General features: G+C 40.9%; 1 protein-coding gene across 1 annotated transcript in view; it reads left to right on the top strand.

Annotated features, from left to right (window-relative positions):
• The first annotated feature begins 372 nt into the window (after positions 1 to 372).
• LOC106579806 (calcium-binding protein 7) overlaps positions 373 to 25,620 on the top strand; it is a 73,442-nt gene continuing 48,194 nt past the window's right edge. Inside the window, exon 1 of the mRNA XM_014159999.3 lies at positions 373 to 1,519. Within this exon, the coding sequence (XP_014015474.1) occupies positions 1,408 to 1,519 (112 nt within the window). The 5' untranslated portion in view covers positions 373 to 1,407. The remainder of the gene's footprint in view (positions 1,520 to 25,620) is intronic.

Below are 25,620 nucleotides of genomic sequence, written 5' to 3'. Positions count from 1 at the left end.
AACTTAATGAGAAACGTGTGTTACTTACTGTTACTGCATTATGACAGCCACTAGCATGATTTCAATTCTACTCATTTACTAGCTTCACCTTCGATGGTTTCTGGTCAACAGACAAAATGTCACACCTGGCTGTTCAGTGTATAACATCGAGAGTATGTCATTTAAGGCTTAAGATTAAAATATATTAATTTCCATTAGGAGAGATGCCAGGATAGAAATCATCCGTATCCTACGATGTGGCTCGTGGTCATTAATCACAGCTCTCATTGTTTGCTTGGTACCCGGGGAGCACGTGTGTCGCTACGGGCAAGCAAGACCGGGATTGAGTCCGTGCGCTGTGTGGAATACAGAATTCACTCAGTGCGAGAGAGCCACACACACTGGAGTCAGGGTACGGAATGTGTTCCTGTGGGAGAGAGAGAGCTGACTATACACAGGAGCCAGGGTTGCAGTTCACAAGATCCACACAGAGCGTCGTCCCCTCACCTGTGGAGCGAATAGTGATTTGGAGATGGAAAGCCGCCCCCATTCCAATGACCAAATAAAGGCGAGCGAGTGTGCCCACGCGCTGACTGCATAGGCTATTTTCAGTGAATGTTCTAAGGATTCGGTGACTTTACATTTTTGTTGTGTTTTGAGTGAAGGTACATTTGGAATTTTGATTTCTACGCTGTCCGTATTTATTTTGTGTTTCTCACCTGGATCGTATCACTAAAAGCTCAATGGAAAGGTAAAAGGACACTGTGCCTACCAAGAATATAATTCACATCCAAAAGATCCAACAAGTGGATGAACGAATATTCTGCCACTGCACTAACGACTGGACTAAAACAACGGATTAAGCATCTTTGAATGATCTCATTGTCTTTGGATTTGATCTGTTTGTTTTCTAACCCAGTGAGAGAAACCGCTGTTCCTTTTCATCTGCACTGACATCTCACTGGCGGTGTGTCTCAGCAGATGGAGCCACCGTGATGTGTTTAGTCTTGTTCAGCAAATAGCCTGTATAAGTGTGACAATTTAGGCAATTAATTGAACTCGATGATTGTCAATTCATTTCCTCAACCCAGGCTAGATATATCTCGTAATTTGTGTAACAAATAACTGTCAAGTATCCAGATAAATAAAAAGGAGATACAGTGACAACGTCAAGTTTATATGTATATAAAAACAATAATCCACTAGTCCTCTCCGTGTTCATTCACCAAGGAACGGGGGATAGGCTACCACGGATACTCTCCTCTCTCCTGCCTCTCGAACCTGGGACCACATCTGTTCCTTTCTATTAATGGACTTGATCCTCCGCAACCTGTTTGAAACTGGGGAAAAGTTGTGAGTGACTCTCTTGAACTCTCCCTTATATGAAGATCAGGGCACAGGTGGCAGCCCCAGACCGTCACCGCAGCCATGCCTATCATGCATCCAATCACCTCCAATTTAATGTACCGGGGCATCTGCACCATCCCAGACATGCTCGCCTACCGAGCCCCGGTCAACCTGCCCGAGGACGAGGTGGAAGGTGAGGAGGAGAGTTTACCTGTTCTGATCCCAGCTCTGGTTCTGTTCCCAGGTCTGGTTCCGTTGCCAGCTCGCAGCTATGCTGTAGCCTTTCATCTCACATAATCGTTTCATTATCAATTCATACTTGGTGAAGCGAGGTCTTGAGTCAAAGTAATGGCAAGAGAGCGGTGAGTTCTTTCAGACTGTCGCCATCAGTGCATGTAGATTCAGCACCACGGACAGCGCTCAGGGAGTCCGCATTTTAATCAGTCCCTTGCCTCACCATGTTGACTAGGTGCGACTCCATTTGGAATAGCGTCCACTCACTGTAGATTGTCACTCACAGATAATTTGTTACTTTGCTACCTCAACTTTATAGTTGATCTAATTATGAAGTTATCAATTAATCAATTTATTTGATCGTCAATTAGTAGGCTAATTGCGTGTAGTAAAAACATGTTGTGTTTGCAGGTGAAAGGGGAATTGTGAGAGGAGTGGGATGTCCAGAGATGATATTTTAAAGACAGTGCTACAAGCCTATCCACCATTTGCCCAGAAAATTGAGATTCAATTTCGTTTTATCTCAACACTGAGAATTTATTTGGGATTGATTTCTAATGTAAGGTAATTTTAGGGAGAGCACACTGTTGTATTGTACAATGTTGTATTGTCTCATGGTGGACTTGCCAGTCAGTGACTGACCATCAGTAACATTCTAGTACGAAGGTGTTGCTCCCTCTAACTCTCCCAGATAAGGTTTAGAGATCACTGTTGTTAATGTTTGTATGTATTGATCCTCACACATGCATGTTTCCCTATTGCAAGATTATCTGCAACCATATGAACAGAAAATGAGATGTAAGCCTGTGGCAGACACAAAAGCTCCATTACATAGAAAACCCTGTGGAGAAATCATCTAAATGAGAAAACGCTGACACTGTGACAAAAATATCCCATTGTGGGGTTATATTCAGTATTGTGGGGTAATATTCTGTACTGTGGTCTTATATTCAGTATTCTGGTGTTAGATTCAGTATTGTGGGGTTATATTCAGTATTGTGGGGTTATATTCAGTATTATAGGATAATATTGAGTATTGTGGAGTAATATGCAGTATTGTGGATTAACATTCAATATTGTGGTGTTCAATTCAATATTGTGGGGTTATATTCAAAATTCTGAGGTTATATTCAGTATTGTGGTGTAATATTCAGTATTGTGGGGTAATATTCAGTATTGTGGGGTAATATTCAGGATTGTGGTAGTATATTCAGGATTGTGGGGTTATAATCAGTATTGTGGTGTTATATTCAGTATTGTGGGGAAACACTATACTCAGTATTGTAGTGTTATATTCAGTATTGTGGGGTTAAGGTTCAGTTTTGTTGGGTTATAGTCTGCAACGAGGTGTTCAATTCAGGATTGTGGTGTTATATTCAGTATTGTGGGGTCATATTCAGACATTGTGAGGTTACAATCAGTATTGTGGGGTCATATTCAGACATTGTGAGGTTACAATCAGTATTTTGGGGTTCTATTCTGTATTTGTGGGGTTATATTCAGTATTGTGAGGTTATATTCAGTACTGTTGTCTTATATTCAGTATTTTCGATATTATATTCAGTATTGGGGGTTAAATTCAGCATTGTGGTATTATATTCAGTATTTTAGCGTCATATTAAGTATTGTGGTGTTATATTCAGGATTGTGGGGTTCTATTCTGTATTGTGGGGTTACTGTATATTCAGTATTGTAGTGTTTTATTCAGTATTGTGGTGTTATATTCCATTTTGTGGGGTTCTATTCTGTGTTGTGGGGTTATATTCATTATTGTGGGGTTATATTCAGTATTGTGGTGTTATATTCAGTTTTGTGGGGTCATATTCAGTTTCTGGGTTTATATTCAGTATTTTGGTGTTACTTTCAGTATTGTGGGTTTATATTTGGTATTATGGGGTTATATTCAGTATTGTGGTGTTATATTCAGGATTGTGATGGTAAATTCAGGATTGTGGTGGTATATTCAGCATTGTGGGATTATATTCAATATTGTGGTGTTATATTCAGTATTGTGGGGTTGTATTCAGGATTGTGGGGTTATATTCAGTATTGTTGGGTTACATTCAGTATTGTGTGGTTACAGTATATTCGGTATTGTAATGTTTTATTCAGTATTGTGCTGTTATATTCAGTTTTTTGGGGTTCTATTCTGTATTGTGGGTTTATATTCAATATTGTGGGGATATATTCAGTATTGTGGGGTTATATTCAGGATTGTGGGTTTATATTCAGTATTGTGGGTTTATATTCAGGATTGTGGGGTTATATTCAGGATTGTGGTATTATATTCAGGATTGTGGGGTTATAGTCAGTATTGTGGGGAAACACCATACTCAGTATTGTAGTGTTATATTTAGTATTGTGGGGTTAAGTTTCAGTTTTGTTGGGTTATAGTCTGCATTGAGGTGTTAAATTCAGGATTGTGGTGTTATATTCAGTATTGTGGGGTCATATTCAAACATTGTGAGGTTACAATCAGTATTTTGGGGTTCTATTCTGTATTTGTGGGGTTATATTCAGTATTGTGGGGTTATATTCAGTACTGTTGTCTTATATTCAGTATTGTGAGGTTAAATTCAGCATTGTGGTGTTATATTCAGTATTTTAGCGTCATATTAATTATTGTGGTGTTATATTCAGGATTGTAGGTTCTATTCTGTATTGTGGGGTTACGTTCAGTATTGTGGTGTTATATTCAGGATTGTGGGGTTATATTCAGTATTGTGGGGTTATATTCAGTATTGTGGTGTTATATTCAGGATTGTGGGGTTATATTCAGTATTATGGGGTTACGTTAAGTATTGTGTGGTCACTGTATATTCAGTATTGTAGTGTTTTATTCAGTATTGTGGTGTTATATTCCATTTTGTGGGGTTCTATTCTGTATTGTATGGTTATATTCATTATTGTGGGGTTATATTCAGGATTGTGGGGTTATATTCAGGATTGTGGGGTTATATTCAGTATTGTGGGGTTACGTTCAGTATTGTGTGGTTACTGTATATTCAGTATTGTGGTATTATGGTATTATTGTGGTATTTGGTATTATGGGGTTATATTCAGTATTCTGGTGTTATATTCAGGATTGTGATGGTAAATTCAGTATTGTGGTGTTATATTCAGTATTGTGGTGTAAATTCAGTATGGTGGGGTTATATTAAGTATTTTGGGGTTATATTCAGTAATGTGGGTTTGTATTTAGTATTGTGGGGTTAATGTTCAGTATTACGGGGTTATTTTCAGTTTTGTGGTATTATATTCAGTACTTTTGCCTTATTTTCAGTATTTTCAGTGTTATTTTCAGTTTTGTGGGGTTATATTCAGTATTGTGGTGCTATATTCAGTTTTGTCTGTTCATATTCAGTTTGTGGTGTTATATTCAGTATTGTGGGTTTATTGTCAGTACTGTTGTGTTATATTCAGTATTGTGATGTTATATTCAGAATTGTTGTGTTATATTCAGTATTGTGTGGACATTCGCAGTATTATTGGGTTATGTTCAGTATTGTGGGGTTATATTTAGTATTGTGTGGTTATTTTCATTATCATGGGGTCATATTTATGTATTGTGGGGTTATATTCAGTATTGTGGGGTTATATTCAGTATTGTGGGGTTATATTCAGTATTGTGTGGTTATATCCGGTATAGTGGGATCATGTTCAGTTTTGTGCGGTAATATTCTGTATTGTGGGGTTATATTCAGTGTTTTGAGGTTATATTTAGAATTGTGATTTTATATTCAGTATTGTAGGATAATATTGAGTATTGTGGAGTAATATTTAGTATTGTGGTCTTTTATTCATTATTTTGCATGTAATTTTGAGTACTGTGGTGTTACATTCAGTTTTGTGGTGTTATTTTCAGGACTGTGGTGTTATATTCAGTATTGTGGGGTCATATTGAGTATTGTTGTGCTATATTCAGTATTTTGGGGTTACATTTAGTATTGTTGGGTTATATTCAGGATTGTGGTGTTATTTTCAGTATTGTTTAGTTATATTCAGTATTGTGGTGTTATACTCAGTACTGTAGGGTTATGTTCAGTTATGTGGGTTTATTGTCAGTACTTGTAATATTCAGTATTGTGGGGGTATATTCAGTATTGTGGGGTTATATTCAGTGTTGTAGGATACTATTGAGCATTGTGGAGTACTTTTCAGTATTGTGGGGTTATTTTCAGTATTGTGATGTTAAATTCAGCATTGTGGTGTTATATTCAGTACTGTGGTGTTATATTCAGTATTTACCATTATATTCAGTACTGTGGTGTTATATTCAGTATTGTAGTGTTTTTTCAGTATTCTAGTATTGTAGTATTCAGTATTGTGATCTTATTTTATTGTGATCTTTTATTTAGTATTGTGGGGTAATTTTCAGTGTTTGGTTATATTTAGTATTGTGTTGTTACTTTCAGTATTGTAGTATTATTTTCAGTATTGTGGGCTCATATTCAGTATTGTGGGGTTATATTCAGTATTGTTGGCTCATTTTCAGTATTGTGAGGTTATATTCAACATTTTGGGGTTATAAGTAGTATTGTGGATTTATATTCAGTATTGTGGGGTCATATTCAGTATTGTGCGGTCATATTCAGTATTGTGTGGTCATTTTCAGTATTGTGAGGTTATATTTAGTTTTGTGGGCTCATTTTCAGTATTCTGGGGTTATTTGTAGTATTGTGGGTTTATATTCAGTATTGTGGGGTCATATTCAGTGTTTTGGGGTTATTTTCAGTATTGTGTTGTAATATTCAGTATTGTGGGGTTATATTCAGTATTGTGGGGTTATATTCAGTATTGTGGGGTTATATTCAGTATTGTGTGGTTATATCCGTTATAGTGGGATCATGTTCAGTTTTTTGCGGTAATATTCAGTATTGTGGGGTTATATTCAGTGTTTTGGGGTTATTTTCAGTATTGTTGTGTTATGCTCAGTATTGTGGGGTATATTCAGTATTGTGGGGTCATATTCAGTATTTTGGGTTCATATTCAGTATTGGGGGGTTATATTCACTATTCTGGGTTATACTCATTTTTGTGTGGTCATATTCAGTAGTGTGGGGTTATATTCAGAATTGTGGGGTTATTTTCACTATTGTGGGGTTGTATTCAGGATTGTGGGGTCATTTTCAGTATTGTGGGGTTCTATTCAGTATTGTTGGGATATATATTCAGTATTGTGGTGTTATACTCAGTATGGTGGGTTTATATGCAGTATTGTGGGCTCATTTTCAGTATTCTGGGGTTATATGCAGTATTGTGGGGTGTCATGGAGTGGCCCTTTCTGGGTATAGATCATGGCTTCCCACTCTCTCCTACACCCAAGTTCTGTTATCTGTGGTCGTAAATTTGTTGCGGATACTCTCTCCTCCTGGACATGCAGAAAGAGTGACAGAGAGAACAAAGGATTTCACATGGCAAACTCCTAATTTCCCAAAACGAGAATTTGAAACAAAATGTCCACTTGTGAAAAGGTGGTATTGGGCCGTGGACATAAAATGATTGAGTAAAGATGAAACCATTTGTGAAATGATGTAATGTGATGTTAAACCTTTAATGTGAGAGAATTGTATTCCCTTTAAAGTTGAACTAAGTCATTGGCCCGCCCCCGTCAATACAGACATGATCTGGTATCATGGAACAGCCTTTCCTATTGTTACAAATAAAACCCCCTCCTGTGGAATTCCTCTTCAGACCACTAATACCTCGGCGTCAGCTGAGATGGCACAGGTTTAAGTACCAAGACTGAGCAAACCCACAGCGTGAGCTGTGATTGCGAATCGTTATTGAATTCCTAACCATACCACGTGAAGCATTGGCTACACAGCTGGAAGTGGTTCAACTCTGAGACTATCGATGCCGACAGAATAAGAGCAAATTTTAGATAGTCTGCAACTAGAAATTATGTAAACCTGGGATGCTATTACTGACAACCGCCAAAACATCTATCTATGAGAACATTTCTGAATGGTACTCTGAAGTATCCATTCTAATCACAAAAGACTTTGATCTTCAGGGAGGCAGAGAGAGAGAGAGAGAGAGAGAGAGAGAGAGAGAGAGAGAGAGAGAGAGAGAGAGGAGAGAGAGAGAGAGAGAGAGAGAGAGAGAGAGAGAGAAAGAGATGTGGATGAACTGACTCTCCAGCAGACGGACTGAAGATTTCAACAGAGATCACGACGACACCTGGACGTGAATATATATTGATTGCAATTATTCCCGAATGAGTGAGCGTTCATGTGCAAAGGATTAGCATTTCAATTAATATAATTATAGTAGTACTGTGTGTAGTGATCCCTCTGGTCTGTCCCGCTCTCGCTCAGTCCACACCCACTTCCCTTTGTCCACCAAGCCGTCATACCGGCTTTGCCCCCTAGGGAATCTTCCCTATCCTGTGTTAGTAACCAATATCTACTGTTGTTTGTTTATGAATGTCTGTGATTATTTAGTTAGTTAGTAAATCAATGATTTAGCCAATTGGTGTATGGATGATTCATAGTAAAGGCTGGGTTCGTGCAGATAACCAACAATTTACGACGTTTGGAATGAGACTAATGTGAGGTAAATAATAATTCATTAATAAGAATACTAATTGATCAGATATTAAAATATCTGAAGAGTTATATTAGGAAAATTATAACTTTGTAATCTGAAGATTTTCCTTGGTGCCCCGACTTCCTAGTTAATTACCTTTACCTGATGAGTTTAATCACGTAATAATAATTACAGAGAATTGATTTGAGAAATAACAGTCTTCACTTTTAATGATGCCAAAGACACGACAGGGGTCATATTCAGTATTGTGGGGTCATATTCAGCATTGTGTGGTTATATTCAGTATTCTGGGGTTATATTCAGTATTGTGGGGTTATTTTAAGTACTGTGGGGTTATACTCAGTATTGTGGTGGCTGGCTGTAATACACATTACAACACACAGACATGCTCACATGTATTATGTCAGAAATCTGTCTTTTTGACAGAAAGCTTATTTTAGTGCTGTATTTATTGTTGTGTGATCTGTCTGGTTTACTATTGAATTACACACTGCTACTATCCCCCTGTCACCTGAACTGAATCTCGCTGATGTAAATATTGTGACAGACATTTCCCATTGTAGGGTTATATTCAGTGTTGTGGTGGCTGGCTGTCTTACTAGCTATAAATATTACAACACTCCCCCCTGTATTGGAATAGAAAGCCAGTGGATGAATCACCTCAATCACTGAATGCTTACATTGTGACAGACATCTACTATTGTAGGGTTGGATTCAGTCTTACTGTGTCTGGCTGGCTTTATACACTGCAACACTCCCCAACACTCCCCCTGTCACCTGATTTGAGGTTTATGGATCCGATAGAGTATATTTCTAGATTGTATTTCAAGGGAACACAATAGTTTTGAGTGCAGATACAGAGAGGGAAGCAGGCCTAAGGCAGTCAACCCACTCTCCAGTAACAGTATATACTGTGACAGAGACAGCAGCACTTGGTTGCACGGTTGATTCTGATGGATTAACTATTGCTATATTGTGCTGTTTAGGATTGAGGAGATGTATATCAATGTACTGTAAGACAATCCAAATGAATTACATGTTGGCCAATCTGACCATGACAGAATGCATGCGTAAGTGTGAATGACAGCATCTGATTGTGTGTCGCTGGTCAGGTCTTGTGAGAGATCGTCTTCACCGTGGTTATTGATGCAGAAATTCGCTGGGACAGAAACGAGATGAACAGTTAATTGAATCTCGAGTCACATACGCACGCACAGGCTCACAGGGGGAAGCACGCACGCACGTACGCACGCACACACACGCAAGCGCACACATTGCGCGCGCACGCGCACACACGCACACAGGCACACACACACACACACACACAGTCACGCACACACACACACACACACACACACACACACACACACACACACACACACACACACACACACACACACACACACACACACACACACACACACACACACACACACACACACACACACAACACACACACTTTGGCTTGGCACAGTAGAGGAAACCCATTCAGTGCTGCGACTGGTTTCAATTACAAAAGCTTGCTGAAAAACGGGAATAGCGAAATTCTATCATTTAGTTTGGATGATGAGTTTGAACTCCTATAGACTGAGCATGTGTTAAATTAACACTCGGAATATCTTTTGACACCTACAGTAGAGTGGATGCCAACAGGGTTGTTCAGACTGTGAGCAGTTTCGGAATACATCTCTGTCTCTCTGTCTGTCCCTCTGTCTCACTTTCTCTCTGTCTCTCTGTCTGCCTATTTTTCTCCCTGGCTCTATCTTTTTCTCTGTCTCTGTCTCTCTCTGTCTGTCTAATTGTCTTGCTGTCTGTCTGTCTGTCTCTCTGTCTCTGTCTCTTTCTCTGTCTCTCTGTCCCTCTCTCAACCAGCAAACATAGAGAACATATAAGATGAAAAACAGGTTATTCAACTCTCCCAAAGGAGAACCCAAAGGAGAACCCTTTGAAAAACTCTCTTTGGTTCGAGGAACAACTGTTTTGGCTTCCATGTAGAACCCTTTCCACAGAGGGTTCTACATTGAACCAAAAAGGGTTCTACCAGGAACCAAAAAGGGTTCTACCAGGAAAGAAAAAGGGTTCTACCAGGAACCAAAAAGGGTTCTACCAGGAACCAAAAAAGGGTTCTACCAGGAAAGAAAAAGGGTTTTAACTGGAACCAAAAAGGGTTCACCAATGGGGATAGCTGAAGAAGCCTTTTGGAGCTCTTTATTCTAAAAGTGTAGTTGCTTATTTTGTCAACAGACAGACTGAATAAGGTATAGGAGAAGCCAACATTGTTCTTTGCAGTGTCTTTTGCATGAATATAAACTGGGTGGTTCGAGCCCTGAATGCTGATTGGCTGAAAGCCATGGTATCTCAGACATTATAAACTGGGTGGTTCGAGCCACGAATGCTGATTGGCTGAAAGTCGTGTGGTATCAGATCATATACCATGGGTATAACAAAACATGTATTTTTACTGATGTAATTACGTTGGTAGCCAGTTTATAATAGCAATAAGGCACCTTGGGTGTTTGTGGTATGTTGCCGATATACCACAGCTAAGGATTGTATCAAACATACCCTTGTAAATCTGACTATCCTGCCGATCCTTGACTTCACTCTACTCAGCAAATTGGATGCAGTCTATCACAGTGCCATCCGTTTTGTCACCAAAGCCCATATACTACCCACCACTGCAACCTGTATGCTCTCATTGGCTGGCCCTCGCTTCATATTCATCGCCAAACCCACTGGCTCCAGGTCATCTATAGGTCTTTGCTAGGTAAAGCCCCGCCTTATCTCAGCTCACTGGTCACCACAGCAACACCCACCCGTAGCATGTGCTCCAGCAGGTATATTTCACTGGTCATCCCCAAAGCTAACTTCTTCTTTGGCCGCCTTTCCTTCCAGTTCTCTGCTGCCAATGACTGGAACGAATTGCAAAAATCACTGAAGCTGGAGACTTATATCGCCCTCACTAACTTTAAGCTCCAGCTGTCAGAGCAGCTCACAGATCACTGCACCTGTACATAGCCCATCTGTAAATAGCCCATCCAACTACCTCATCCCCATACTGTTATTTTTTTCTTGCTCCTTTGCACCCCAGTATCTCTACTTGTACATTCATCTTCTGCACATCTATCACTCCAGTGTTTAATTGCTAAATTGAAATTATTTCTCCACTATGACCTATTTATTGCCTTACCTCCCTTATCTTACCTCATTTGCACACACTGTACATAGACTTTTTTTCTCTATTGTGTTATTGACTGTATGTTTGTTTATTCCATGCGTAACTCTGTGTTGTTGTTTGTGTCGCACTGCTTTGCTTTATCTTGGCCAGGTCGCAGTTGTAAATGAGAACTTGTTCTCAACTAGCCTACCTGGTTAAATAAAGGGGAAATACAAATAGAACATCCAGGCACTCTGCGTTGCATCGTGCGTAAGAACTGCCCTTAGCCGTGGTAAATTGACCATATGCCACACCCACTTGGGACTTATTGCTTAATTATACCATTCCTTCCTTCTGTCTACCCGTCAGTCCCACATAACCGACATCAGACTGTGTCACATTCCTTAAGAGCAAATATGACTTTCAGAGAAAAGACATAGCACATCACATCACATCACATAGAATTGTGTTTGCACACTGTCTGCATGATGTGACCTACGAAAGAAGACAAGGCAGTATCTCATATTCTGGGTGGTACAAATTGATTTCCCAGTTTTCTGAGTGAGGAGTATTTGATGTACTGTATATAGTACAAATGGATCTCAATTTCTAGTTGTTTTATTTTGTTCTATTTATCATCTGTAAGCAATAGCCTCAGGCTCTTTGAACAGATACAGTTTCATTTAGAATTTATCCAATGATATGAGAAGAAAACGGAAGGTGTTGGCTCACTGCAATCAGACTCTCTCACAATGAGCTAAGCCGCTCAGGCTTTACACCCAAATCTGTGCCAGGGTAGTGTTTTAGACAAACGGAATTATAAAAACAGCTTTATAAGAACAGCTTTATACATCTCCTTCAGCCAGTGATGATCACAATGTGTTTTTTTTATTTTTTTCATGGGGTAGATATTGCAGATAGATTGTAGCTTCCATCAATGTAATTGTCTGCATTATTTCCAATCCCCCATATATACTTTTAGTGTATACAGTTGAAGTCTGAAGTTGAAAAACTGGTTGAAAAACTATTTTTAATGACTCCAACCTAAGTGTATGTAAACTTCCGACTTCAAATGTATACAGTGCATTCAGAAAGTATTTAGACCCCTTGACTTTTTACACATTTTGTATCATTTCAGACTTATTCTAAAACGGACTAAATTGTTTTTTTAATAGAAAAACGTTTTAATATCACCTTTGCGTAAGTAAATTACATCCTGACTAGTCTGATTGAGGCTGATGGTGGCCACTGTGTTTTAGGAGACCTGCTGCAGAAATGTTTGAGTACCCTTCCCCAGTTCTGTGCCTTGAAACAATCCGGTCTCGGAGTTCTACAGACCACTCCTTCAACCTCTTGGATTGGTTTTTGCTCTGACATGCATTGTCAACTGTGGAACATTATATAGACAGGTGTGTGCCTTTCCAAATCATGTCCAATCAATTGAATTTACTACAGGTGTACTCCAATCAAGTTATAGAAATATCTCAAGAATGATCAATGGAAACAGGATGCACCTGAGCTCAATTTCGAGTCTCATAGCGAAAGATCTTAATTCAAATAAAATAAAATGTTATTTGTCACAGGCGCCAAATACAAGGTGTACGGGGGGGGGGGGGGGGGGGGGTCATTGCCAATAGTCCGGTGGCCATTTGTTTAATTGTTCAGCAGTCTTATGGCTTGGGGGTAGAAGCTGTTAACCTGTTATGGCTAGGGGGCAGTATTTTCACGGCCGGATAAAAAACGTACCCGATTTAATCTGATTATTACTCCTGCCCAGAAACTAGAATATGCATATAATTATTAGCTTTGGATAGAAAACACTCCAAAGTTTCTAAAACTGTTTGAATGGTGTCTGTGAGTATAACAGAACTCATTTGGCATGCCAAAACCTGAGAAGATTCCATGCAGGAAGTGCCCTGTCTGACAATTTCTTGCCCTTCTTGATTATCTCTATCCAATACAGGGGATCTCTGCTGTTACGTGACACTTCCTACGGCTCCCATGGGCTCTCAGAAGGCGGCAAAAAGCTGAATCGTGGCTTTGCAGGCTCTGGCTGAAAAAAAGTAGCGCGTTTGGATAGTGGCTGGTCACAGTACTGTGAGACTCAGGCTCGTGCACGAGGGGATCCCATGCTTTTATTTTCTCTCTCTTTGTACGTATACACGCTTTCCCGGTCGGAATATTATCGTTTTTTTACGAGAAAAATGGCATAAAAATTTAAACAGCGGTTGACATGCTTCGAAGTACGGTAATGGAATATTTAGAAATCTTTTGTCACGAAATGCGCCGTGCTCGTGACCCTTATTTACATAACAATGGATTATTTTGAACCAAACCAACATTTGTTATTGAAGTAGCAGTCCTGGGAGTGCATTCTGACGAAGAACACCAAAGGTAATCAAACTTTTCTAATAGTAAATCGGAGTTTGGTCAGGGCTAAACTTGGTGGGTGTCTAAATAGCTAGCCGTGATGGCTGGGCTATCTACTCAGAATATTGCAAAATGTGCTTTCACCCAAAAGCTATTTTAAAATCGGACACCTCGATTGCACAAAGGAGTTCTGTATCTATAATTCTTTAAATAATTGTTATGTTTTTTGTGAATGTTTATCGTGAGTAATTTAGTAAATTCACCGGAGGTTTGCGGGGGGTATGCTAGTTCTGAACGTCACATGCTAATGTAAAAAGCTGGTTTTTGATATAAATATGAACTTGATTGAACAAAACATGCATGTATTGTATAACATAATGTCCTAGGTGTGTCATCTGATGAAGATCATCAAAGGTTAGTGCTGCATTTAGCTGTGGTTTTGTTTTTTGTGACATTATATGCTAGCTTGAAAAATGAGTGTCTGATTATTTCTGGCTGGGTACTCTGCTGACATAATCTAATGTTTTGCTTTCGCTGTAAAGCCTTTTTGAAATCGGACAGTGTGGTTAGATAAAGGAGAGTCTTGTCTTTAAAATGCTGTAAAATAGTCATATGTTTGAAAAATTGAAGTTTTTGTATTTTTGAGGAATTTGTAATTCGCGCCACGCCTATCATTGGATATTGGAGCAGGTGTTCCGCTAGCGGAACGTCTAGATGTAAGTGGTTTTAAGGAGCCTTTTGGACCTGGACTTGGTACCGCCTGCCTTGCAGTAGCAGAAAGAACAGCCTATGACTTGGGTGACTGGAGTCTTTGACAACTTTTTGGGCCTTCCTCTGACTCCGCCTTGGATAGAGGTCCTGGTTTGCAGGAAGCTTGGCCGCAGTGATGTATTGGGCCGTACGCACTACCCTCTGTAGCGCCTTACGGTTAGATACCGAGCATTTGCCATGCAACTGTAAAACATTTTGAGGATCTGGGAACCCATGCCAAATCTTTTCATTCTCCTGAGGGGGAAAAGGCATTGTCGTGCCCTTTCACAACTGTCTTGGTGTGTTTGGAACATGATAGTTTGTTGGTGTTGTGGACACCAAGGAATTTGAAGGTCTCGACCCGCTCCAATACAGCCCCGTCGATGTGAATGGGGGCTTGTTCGACCCTCCTTTTCCTTTAGTCCACGATCAGCTCCTTTGTCTTGCTCGCGTTGAGGGAGAGGTTTTTGTCCCGGCACCACACTGCCAGATCTCTGACCTCCTCCCTATAGACTGTCTCATTGTTGTCGGTGATCAGGCCTACCACCGTTATGTCATCAGCAAACTCAATCATGATGTTTGGAGTAGTGCTTGGCCACACAGTCGTGGGTGAACAGGGAGTAAAGGTGGGGAATAAGCATGCACCCCTGAGGGGCCTCTGTGTTGAGGATCAGCATGGCAGATGTGTTGTTTCCTACCCTTACCACTGGGGCGGCCCGTCACGAAGTGCAGGATCCAGTTGCAGACGGAGGTGTTTAGTCCCATGGTCCTTATCTTAGTGATCAGCTTTGTGGGCACTATGATGTTGAACGCTGAGCTGTAGTCAATAAACAGCATTCTCACATAGGTGTTCCTTTTGTCCAGGTGGGAAAGGGCAGTACGGAGTGCGATTGAGATGGCATCATCTGTGGATCTGTTAGGGCGGTATGCGAATTGGAGTGGGTCTAGGGTTTCCGGGAAGATGGTGTTGATGTGAGTCATGACCAGCCTTTCAAAGCACTTCATGGCTACCGAGGTGAGTGCTACGGGGTGGTGGTCATTTAGGCAGGTTACCTTTGTTTTCTTGGGCACAGGGACTATGGTGGTCTGCTTGGAACATGTAGGTATTACAGACTCAGTCAGGGAGAGGTTGAAAATGTCAGTGAAGACACTTGCCTGTTGGTCCGCGCATGCTCTGAGTACACAACCTGGTAATCCATTTCACCCCATGGCCTTCTGTCATCTGACCTGTTTAAAGGTCTTGGTCACATTGGCTACGGAGAGCGTGATCACACAGTCATCTGGCACAGCTCATGCTCTCATGTATGCTTCAGTGTTGCTTGCCTCGAAGCGAGCATAAAAGGTATTTAGCCCGTCTTGTAGATTTAAATTTGCCTGCAATAAAGTCTCCGGCCGCATCTGGATGAGCATTTTCTTGTTTACTCATGGCCTTTTACAGCTTGTTGAGTGCAGTCTTAGTGCCAGCATCAGTTTGTGGTGGTAAGTAGACAGCTACAAAAAATATACATTAAATCTCTCTTGGTAGGTGGTGTGGTCTACAGCTTATCATGAGGTACTTTACCTCAGGCGAGCAATACCTCGAGACTTCCTTAATATTAGACATTGCGCACCGGCTGATATCGACAAATAGACACACACCCCCACCCCACGTCTTACCGGAAGTAGCTGTTTGGTTTAGCTGATGCACGGAAAACCCAGCCAAATGTATATTATCCATGTCGTGATTCAGCCACAACTTGGTGAAACATAAAATATTACAGTTTTAATGTTCTGTTGGTAGGATGGTCTTGAACCAAACTCAACCAGTTTATTATCCAGTGTTTTCACGTTGGCCAATAGAACGGATCTCTTACAGGCTGACCACACCGCTCGCATCGCGTGCGCAAAATAAAGTTAGGAATCTTTGTAATTCAATTATTTCACCCACACTGCTTGTGCGCGTCAATGAGTGTCTGCGTTGCCAAGGCCTAAAATAGAAGTCATTCCTATTTCTGACACAGATCGCGCTGCAAGTCCTGCCTCTCCCATCTTCCTCATTGGTTTATAGAAGCAGGTACCCACATGCCATCTCCTCATTGGTTATACCCACGTGGGTGATTGAAAGACGAACTGTGTTGCCGGTCGGTGTAGTAATACTATGAAAGTTTAGATGCCAATCATCATATAAGTTCAAAGATGAAAAAGCCTGGAAGGAGGAGAGATGACTAGAAACCATTCGGTTGACCATTTTATGTGTGGATTAATTGTCGGAGTAGAGGACCTTGTGCATTTCAGGTAAGATAACAACTCAATGTTTATATCCCAGGACAAATTAGCTAGCAACAGCAAGCTAGCTAAATAGGACAAATTAGCTAGCAAGTGCAAGCTAACTAGCTAAATTGCCATAAATGTTTAATGCTTTTCGACCTGTCCCCAAATTAATGTCATTGGTTCAGAGTTTGTTTTGATATTTTAATGTACGTGTCATGATCGCGTTTGGTGTAGGGGGACAAAATACATTTATGCACGATGGCGCACGTGCACAGCCGGTTTGGGTTCCATGTTACAAGGCACCCGGATCTGCGCCCCCCTCTATCTCCGTCTTCTCTTCATGCAAATGACAGGGATTTGGGCCTGGTCCGGAGCAATAGTATATCCTTCGCTTCAGACGAAAGAAACAATCTTCATCCAGTCCGAGGGGAGTAATCGCTCTTCTGATATTCAGAAGCTCTTTTCGGTCAAACCAGACTGTAGCAGAAACATTATGTACAAAATAAGTTACAAACAATGCGAAAAAACACACAAAATAGCACAATTGTTAGGAGCCCGTAAAGCGGCAACCCTCCAGCGCCATTCTCTAGTTTACATACAGTGCCTTCGGAAAGAATTCAGACCCCTTGACTTTTTTCACATTTTGTTACATTACAGCCTATTCTAAAATGGATTAAATAAATAAAAAAATCTGCAATCTACACACAATACCACATAATGACAAAGCAAAAACAGAATTTTTGAAATTGTTGCAAATATATTAGTAATAAAAAACAGAAATACCATATTTACATAAGTATTCAGACCCTTTGCTATGAGACTCGAAATTGAGCTCAGGTGCACCCTGTTTCCATTGATCATCCTTGAGATGTTTCTACAACTTTAACTTGTTTCTACAACTTTATATAAATTCAATTAATTGGACATGATTTGGAAAGGCACACACCTGTCCCACATTTGACAGTGCATGTCAGAGAAAAAACCAAGCCATGAGGTTGAAAGAATTGTCCGTAGAGCTCCGAGACAGGATTGCGACGGGGCACAGATTTGCGAAAAGGTACGAATATATCTGCACCATTGAATGTTCTCAAGAACACAGTGGCCTCCATCATTCTTAAATGGGAGAAGTTTGGAACCACCAAGACTCTTCCTGGAGCTGGCCGCCTGGCTAAACTGAGCAATCGGGAGAGAAGGGCCTGGGTCAGGGAGGTGACCAAGAACCTGATAGTCACTCTGACAGAGCTCCAGAGTTCCTCTGTGGAGATGGGGAAACTTTCCAGAAGGACAACCATCTCTGCAGCACTCCACCAAACAGGTATTTATAGTAGAGTGGCCAGACGGAAGACACTCCTCAGTAAAAGGCACATGGCAGCCCGTTTGGAGTTTGCCAAAAGGCACTTAAAGACTGTCAGATCATGAGAAACAAGATTGGGAGAAACTTCCCAAATACAGGTGTGCCAAGCTTGTGGCGTTCTGCCTAAGAAGACTCGAAACTGTAATCGATGCCAAAGGTACTTTATTAAAGTATTGAGTAAAGGGTCTGAAAACGTATGTATATGTGATATTTCCGGGGGGTTTTTCAACATTTGCAAAAATTTCTAAAAACCTGTTTTTGGGACAAGTGAAGTGGGATACCTAGTCAGTTGTAAACTGAATGCCTTCAACTGAAATGTGTCTTCCGTATTTAACCCAACCCCTCTGAATTAGAGAGGTGCGGGGGGCTGCCTTATTCGACATCCACGTTTTCGGTGCCCGGGGAACAGTGGGTTAACTGCCTTGCTCAGGGGCAGAAAGACAGATTTTTACCTTGTCAGCTCTGGGATTCCATCTTTGTCATTATGCGGTATTGTGTGTAGATTGATGAGGGACATTTTTTATTTAATCAATTTTAGAATAAGGTTGTAACCTAACTAAATTTGGAAAAAGTCAAGGGGTCTGAATACTTTCCGAATGCACTATATATAACATTCTATTGGTTGATTTAAAAAATATATACAGTATAATTGAAAGTAAAAACATACAGTTTTGAATCGTTTTGTTTATCAGTTCATAAACCATGTGCCATGGAATCGGTACATCGAAAATCTCTTCCCAACTATATTGCAATCTATATTACACAGCTGTCCATTTTTTTGTCCTTAAATGAAACTGGTCTTTAATGCAGGGCGAACAGACAAGTTCATTACTTGTCTGCCCCTTCCACTTGCCTCTTCTATTTCTGCGGTAATGCTGCAATTAGTTGGTTGTAATTTTGGGTAGAGCAGAGATTTTCATATATTTTTGTTAGATGCATGCGTGACATAACTCCACCTCAGCTATATATGATGTAATTTACAAAGATTATACTTAAAATAAGATATATATTGTTTTTTTTATCAGTATATTTTTACTAGGCAAGTCCGTTAAGAACAAATTGTTATTTACAATGACGGCCTAGGAACAGTTGGTTAACTGCCTTGTTTAGGGTCAGAACAACAGATTTTTACTTTGTCAGCTCAGGGATTTGATCTAGCAACCTTTCGGTTACTGGCCCAATGCTCCAACCACTAGGCTACCTGCTGCCCCATTTGAGTTCTGCGTTTATTAACCATAATATTTGTTGTATTATTTGTTCTGTCTTTGCTGGTCAATTAAACTGAAATTGCAACTAACTTTCTATGACTTGTTTAAAACATAGTGATATTTTGGAGATTATTTCTTTTTTAAATAACCGAAAGTGAGAGGTTGTAATCTGAATAAAGGGGAAAATGCCATTCTTGAACATGGGGTGAGACATTTTTACTAATCTGCTAGTGAACCAGTTCGGATTTAAGTATAACATTTTTATGACTGAAGCTTTTAGAGGTCTAATGGTTTAATATTTCATAATTTCTGCCCTCTGAATTCATATTCATTATATAAATAGGCCCATTTAATGTAAAAAAAACAAAACAAATTGTTGGCAAGGCCATAAGAAAATAGGTAAACTGAGATATGACTAAAAAGTTAATCAGGGTGATTTTTACACAAATGTTCCTTTCCATGGCAGTAAGATCTTTTCTATTTTTCCTAACTTTCTATTAAAATATATTGTAGTGAGATCATTTCCTTCTTTCCGGATATGAATACAGAGTATATCCACATCCCCGTCAGACCATTTTATTGATTAACTACACGGTAATGTTAAAGTTTTCTTTTTTTGTGATCCAATATGTAATATAGTACACTTATCGTTATTTGGTTGTAATTATGAAACATTAAGTAGATCCTCTATGAGGCTTTGGAGGGATCCATATTGTGGGTTTAAAAGAAAACACGAATCATCAGCATACAATGACACCTTTGTTTTTAAACCCTGGATTTTTAGCCCCTTTATATTACTGTTGGATCTAATTTTAATAGCTAACATATCGATAGCCACAATATATAGTAGACATGCCAATAGTGGACAGCCTTGTTTTACTCCTCTTGATACTTTCTGATAAATAGCCATTATTTACAACTTTACACCTAGGGTTACAATATATCATTTTAACCCGTTGAATAAGAAATTCTTCAAAATTGAAATATTCCAGGCATTTATATTTCAATTTCAGTCGTACTTTATCAAAAGTCTTTTCAAAGTCAGCTATAAATACCAGGCCCTGTTTCCCAGATTTTTCATAGTGTCCTATCGTCTCCACTCTTATATTATCTCCATTGTGTGTTTTTATGATTTTAATGCATCCTTTTCAACAGCTGTGGGAATCACAATTATCATTCACAATATGTGCGTATTTTGAATTATTTGAATTCTCATTACTCAAGCTTTTAAGGGGAGCCAAGATGCACAGAGCTTTCAGTTCTTTCTCACGTCTAATACCACTGAAACTCTGTATGTACACTCTATGTACTATGCTCTCTATAAGGTCTCTGCTAGGTGGAGTCTCTTTAGACAAGGATCGGGAATTGTCATTGGTCTTCGGAGATGTTAAAATCATCAGCATCAGCATGCCGATTGGGGAGGCAGGGAGCTTTGACTTCAGCTGGCCAAATTGCACATTGGTATGTGATAGGGGATGGCCAGGGCAATTACTATTGACACTCATAGCCAAGAACTTGATTTTCAATTTTCAGATTGGACACTCAGGGGGATAAGGCAAATAGCATCGCTCTCCCAGCGCCTGAGAGGGTTGTCAAAAGCCATCATTTGTGTTGCTCTGAAGGCTGAAGTGTGTGTGGGATGCATATGTACAACAAGACCAGGATTAAGGGGATGTGTTCTCGTCATTTCCTCCTACACTATTGGGGAGGAACGAGGATGGATCCTCTTCAAAAGCAGATTTCTATCATCTTCAGATACACTATATATACAAAAGTATGTGGACACCCCTTAGTTGCTGACAGGTGTATAAAATTGAGCACACAGCCATGCAATCTCCATAGACAAATATTGGCAGTAGAATGGCCTTACTAAAGAGCTCAGTGACTTTCAACGTGGCACCATCATAGGATGCCACCTTTCCAATAAGTAAATTCATCAAATTTCTGGCCTGCTAGAGCTGCCCCGGTCAACTGTTAGTACTATTATTGTGAAGTGGAAATGTCTAGGAGTCATAACGGCTCAACTGCGAGGTGGTAGACCACAAATCAAGTCAAATTTTATTGGTCACATACACATGGTTAGCAGATGTTATTGCGAGTGCAGCGAAATGTTTGTGCTTCTAGATCTGACAGTGCAGCAATATATAACAAGTAATCTAACAATTCCACAACAACTACTTAATACACACAGATCTAAGTAAAGGGATGGAATAAGAATATGCACATATAAATATATGGATGAGCAATGACCAAGCGGTATAGGCAAGATTCAATAGATGGTATAAAATACAATATATACATATGGGATGAATAATGCAAGATATGTAAACATCCTTATTACAGTGGCATTAATAAAATGACTAGTGATTTGTTAGAGTGGCCAATGATTTCAAGTCTGTATGTAGGCAGCAGCATCTATGTGTTAGTGATGGCTGTTTAACAGTCTGATGGCCTTGAGATAGAAGCTATTTTTCAGTCTCTCAGTCCCAGCTTTGATGCACCTGTACTGACTCAGCCTTCTGGATGGTAGCGGGGTGAACAGGGAGTGGCTCGGTTGGTTGTTGTCCTTGATGATCTTTTTGGCCTTCCTGTAACATCGGGTGCTGTAGGTGTCCTGGAGGGCAGGTAGTTTGCCCCCAGTAATGCGTTGTGCAGACGGCACCACCCTCTGGAGAGCCCTGCGGTTGTGGGCAGTGCAAGTTGCCGTATCAGGCGGTGATATAGGATGCTCTCAATTGTGCATCTGTAAAAGTTTGTGAGGGTTTTAGGTGACAAACCAAATTTCTTCAGCCTCCTGAGGTTGAAGAGGCGCTGTTGCGCCTTCTTCACCACACTGTCTGTGTGGGTGGACCATTTCAGTTTGTCCATTATGTGTACGCCGAGGAACGTAAAACTTTTCACATTCTCCACAGCTGTCCCATCGATGTGGATAGGGGGGTGCTCTTTCTGCTGTTTCCTGAATTCCACGATCATCTCCTTTGTTTTGTTGACATTAAGTGAGAGGTTGTTTTCCTGACACCACACTCCAAGTGCCCTCACCTCCTCCCTATAGGCTGTCTCGTCGTTGTTGGTGATCAGGCCTACTACTGTTTTGTCATCTGCAAACTTGATGATGGAGTTGGAGGCGTTCATGGCCACGCAGTCATGGTTGAACAGAGAGTACAGGAGGAGTCTGAGCACGCACCCTTGTGGGGCCCCAGTGTTGAGGATCAGCGAAGTGGAGATGTTGTTTCCTACCTTCACCACCTGGGGGCAGCCTGTCAGGAAGTCCAGGACCCAATCGCACAGGGTGGGGTTGAGGACCAGGGCCTCAAGCTTAATGATGAGCTTGGAGGGTACTATAGTGTTGAATGCTGAGCTGTAGTCAGTGAACAGCATTCTTACATAGGTATTCCTCTTGTCTAGATGGGATAGGGCAGTGTGCAGTGTGATGGCGATTGCATCTTCTGTGGAAATATTGGGGTGGTATGCAAATTGCAGTGTGTCTAGAGTGACAGGTAAGGTGGAGGTGATATGATCCTTGACTAGTCTCACACAAGCTCACACAACGGGACCGCCAAGTGCTAAAGTGCGTAGAGTGTAAAAATCGTCTGTCCTCACTACCGAGTTCCAAACTGCCTCTGGAAGCAATGTCAGCAGAAGAACTGTTTGTCAGGAGCTTCATCATGGGTTTCCATGGCCGAGCAGCCATGCGCAATGCCAAGCGTCGGCTGGAGTGGTGTAAAGCTCGCCACCATTGGACTCTGGAGCAGTGGAAATGCGTTCTCTGGAATGATGATTCACACTTCACCATCTGGCAGTCCGACGGACAAATCTAGGATTCAAATCAAGTCAAATCAAATTCACAGTAGATGAGGTTGGTAATGTCTAACTCCTTACCTTCTTAACAAGAAGAATACATTTTTAAAAAAATCACAGTTGACAAACTACTAGAGAGATCAGTAGCGCAGTCCTACATGTACAGTAGAATTTTTTTGATCCGTTCCCAATGAGTTACCTAACCCCACTGCACTCTCCTGATGACATCCTCAGGTGGATCAGGCGTTCTCTGTGGCTCCATGTCACGGGTGTCGTAGGGTAGAGACCAAGACGCAGCGTGAAAATGTACACTCATCTTCTTTTATTATAGTGAAGAAGGAAAACACATAAAACGTATACAAAACAAAACAAACTTGACAGTCTTGTCAGGCAAACAGCTAAACAAGAACAATCTCCCACAAAACCCCATGAAAAACAAACTCCTAATTATAGGACCCTTAATCAGAGGCAACAATAACCAGCTGCCTCCAATTGAAGGTTCAACCCCAATAAACTAAACATAGAAATACAAAAGACTAGATAGAACATAGAAATATACAAAACATAGAACAATGATTAACAAACCCCGGACTAATAAATCAAATACCCCACTACCTAAACACATACACAAAACACACCCTGAACCACATAAAACAAACCCCCTTGCCACGTCCTGACCAAACTACAATAACAAATAACCCCTATACTGGTCAGGACGTGACATTCCAATTGACTTGGCTGGCAACATCGACTACAAGTCACTGTGCTACATCATTACACACAGAGATGAGATGGAGGAGTCCTAAAGAGCTTCTGACACCAGATAGGGCAGAACTGGAATCTCCTCTGTGCTCGTCTTTTGCCAATACACTAAAGAAAATTTCCAAAAATCAACACCTGTCTGTGAAATGTTTAGACTTGTTTCAAATCAAATCAAACTTTATTTGCCACATGCGCTGAATACAACAAGTGTAGACCTTACCGTGAAATGCTTACTTACACGCCCTTATCCAACAGTGCAGTTCAAGAAGAGTTAAGAAAATATTTACCAAACTAAAGTAAAAAATAATAAAAAGTAACACAATAACAACAATAACAAGGCTACATACAGGGGGTACCGAGTCAGTGTGCATGGGTACAGGTTAGAGGTCATTTGCACATGTAGGTAGGGGTGAAGTGACTATGCATAGATAATAAACAGCGAGTAGCAGTACAAAACGAATGGGGGGGGGGGGAGTCAATGTAATAGTCCGGTGGCCATTTGATTAACTGTTCGGAGGTCTTATTGCTTGGGGGTAGAAGCTGTTAAGGAGCCTTTTGGTCCTAGACTTGGCGCTCCGGTACAGTCTACCATGCGGTAGCAGAGAAAACAGTCTATGACTTGGGTGACTGGAGTCCCTGACAATATTATGGGCTCTATGGGCAATTTTATGGGCTTTTGACACCGCCTGTTATATACTGTAGGTACTGGATTACAGGAAGCTTGGCCCCAGTGATGTACTGGTCCGTATGCACTACCCTCTGTAGCGCCTTACAGATGCCGAGCAGTTGCCGTACCAGGTGGTGATACAACCGGTCAGGATGCTCTCGATGGTGCAGCTGTAGAACTTTTTGAGGATTTGGGGACCCATGCCAAATCTTTTCAATCTCCTGAGGGGAAAAGGTTTTGTCGTGTCCACTTCACGACTGTCTTGGTGTGTTTGGACTATGATAGATTGTTGGCGATATGGACACCAAGGAACTTGAAACTCTCGACCCACTCCACTCCAGCCCCGTTGATGTTAATGGGGGCCTGTTCGGCCCTCCTTTTTCCTGCAGTCCATGATCAGCTCCTTTGTCTTGCTCACATTGAGGAAGAGGTTGTTGTCCTGGCACCACATTGCCAATTCTTTGATCTCCTCCTTATAGGCTGTCTCATCGTTGTCGGCGATCAGGCCTACCACTGTTGTGTTGTCAGCAAACTTAATGATGGCGTTGGAGTCGTGTTACCCCACGCAGTCGTGGGTGAACAGGGAGTACAGGAGGGGACTAAGTACACACCCCTGAGGGGCCCCAGTGTTGAGGATCAGCGTGGCAGACGTGTTGTTGCCTTCCCTCACCACCTGGGGGTGGCCTGTCAGGAAGTAAAGGATCCAGTTGCAGAGGGAGGTGTTCATTCCCACAGTCCTTAGCTTAGTGATGAGCTTCATGGGCACTATGGTGTTGAATACTGAGTTGTAGTCAATGAACAGCACTCTCACACAGGTGTTCCTTTTGTCCAGGTGGGAAAGGGTAGTGTGGAGTGCGATTGAGATTGCGTCATCTGAGGATCTGTTGGGGCGGTATGCGAATTGGAGTGGGTCTACTGTATATGGGAGGATGCTGTTGATGTGAGCCATGACCTGCCTTTCAAAGCACTTGCTTTCTAGGGTTTGGCGGATGCCAGGAAAACACTACCTTCCCGAGTGCATAGTACCAACTATCTAGTTAGGTGGAGGATAAATAATGGTCTGGGGCTGTTTTTAATGGTTCGGGCTAGGCCCCTTAGTACCAGTGAAGGGAAATCTTAACAATACAGCAAACAATGACATTCTAGAATGATTCTGTGCTTCCAAATTTGTGGCAACAGTTTGGGGAGGCAG

The sequence above is a fragment of the Salmo salar genome, chromosome 20, assembly GCF_965601325.2.
Source record: "Salmo salar chromosome 20, fSalSal1, whole genome shotgun sequence".
NCBI classification, from domain to species: domain Eukaryota; kingdom Metazoa; phylum Chordata; class Actinopteri; order Salmoniformes; family Salmonidae; genus Salmo; species Salmo salar.
This window is presented reverse-complemented; position numbering and strand designations above follow the sequence as displayed.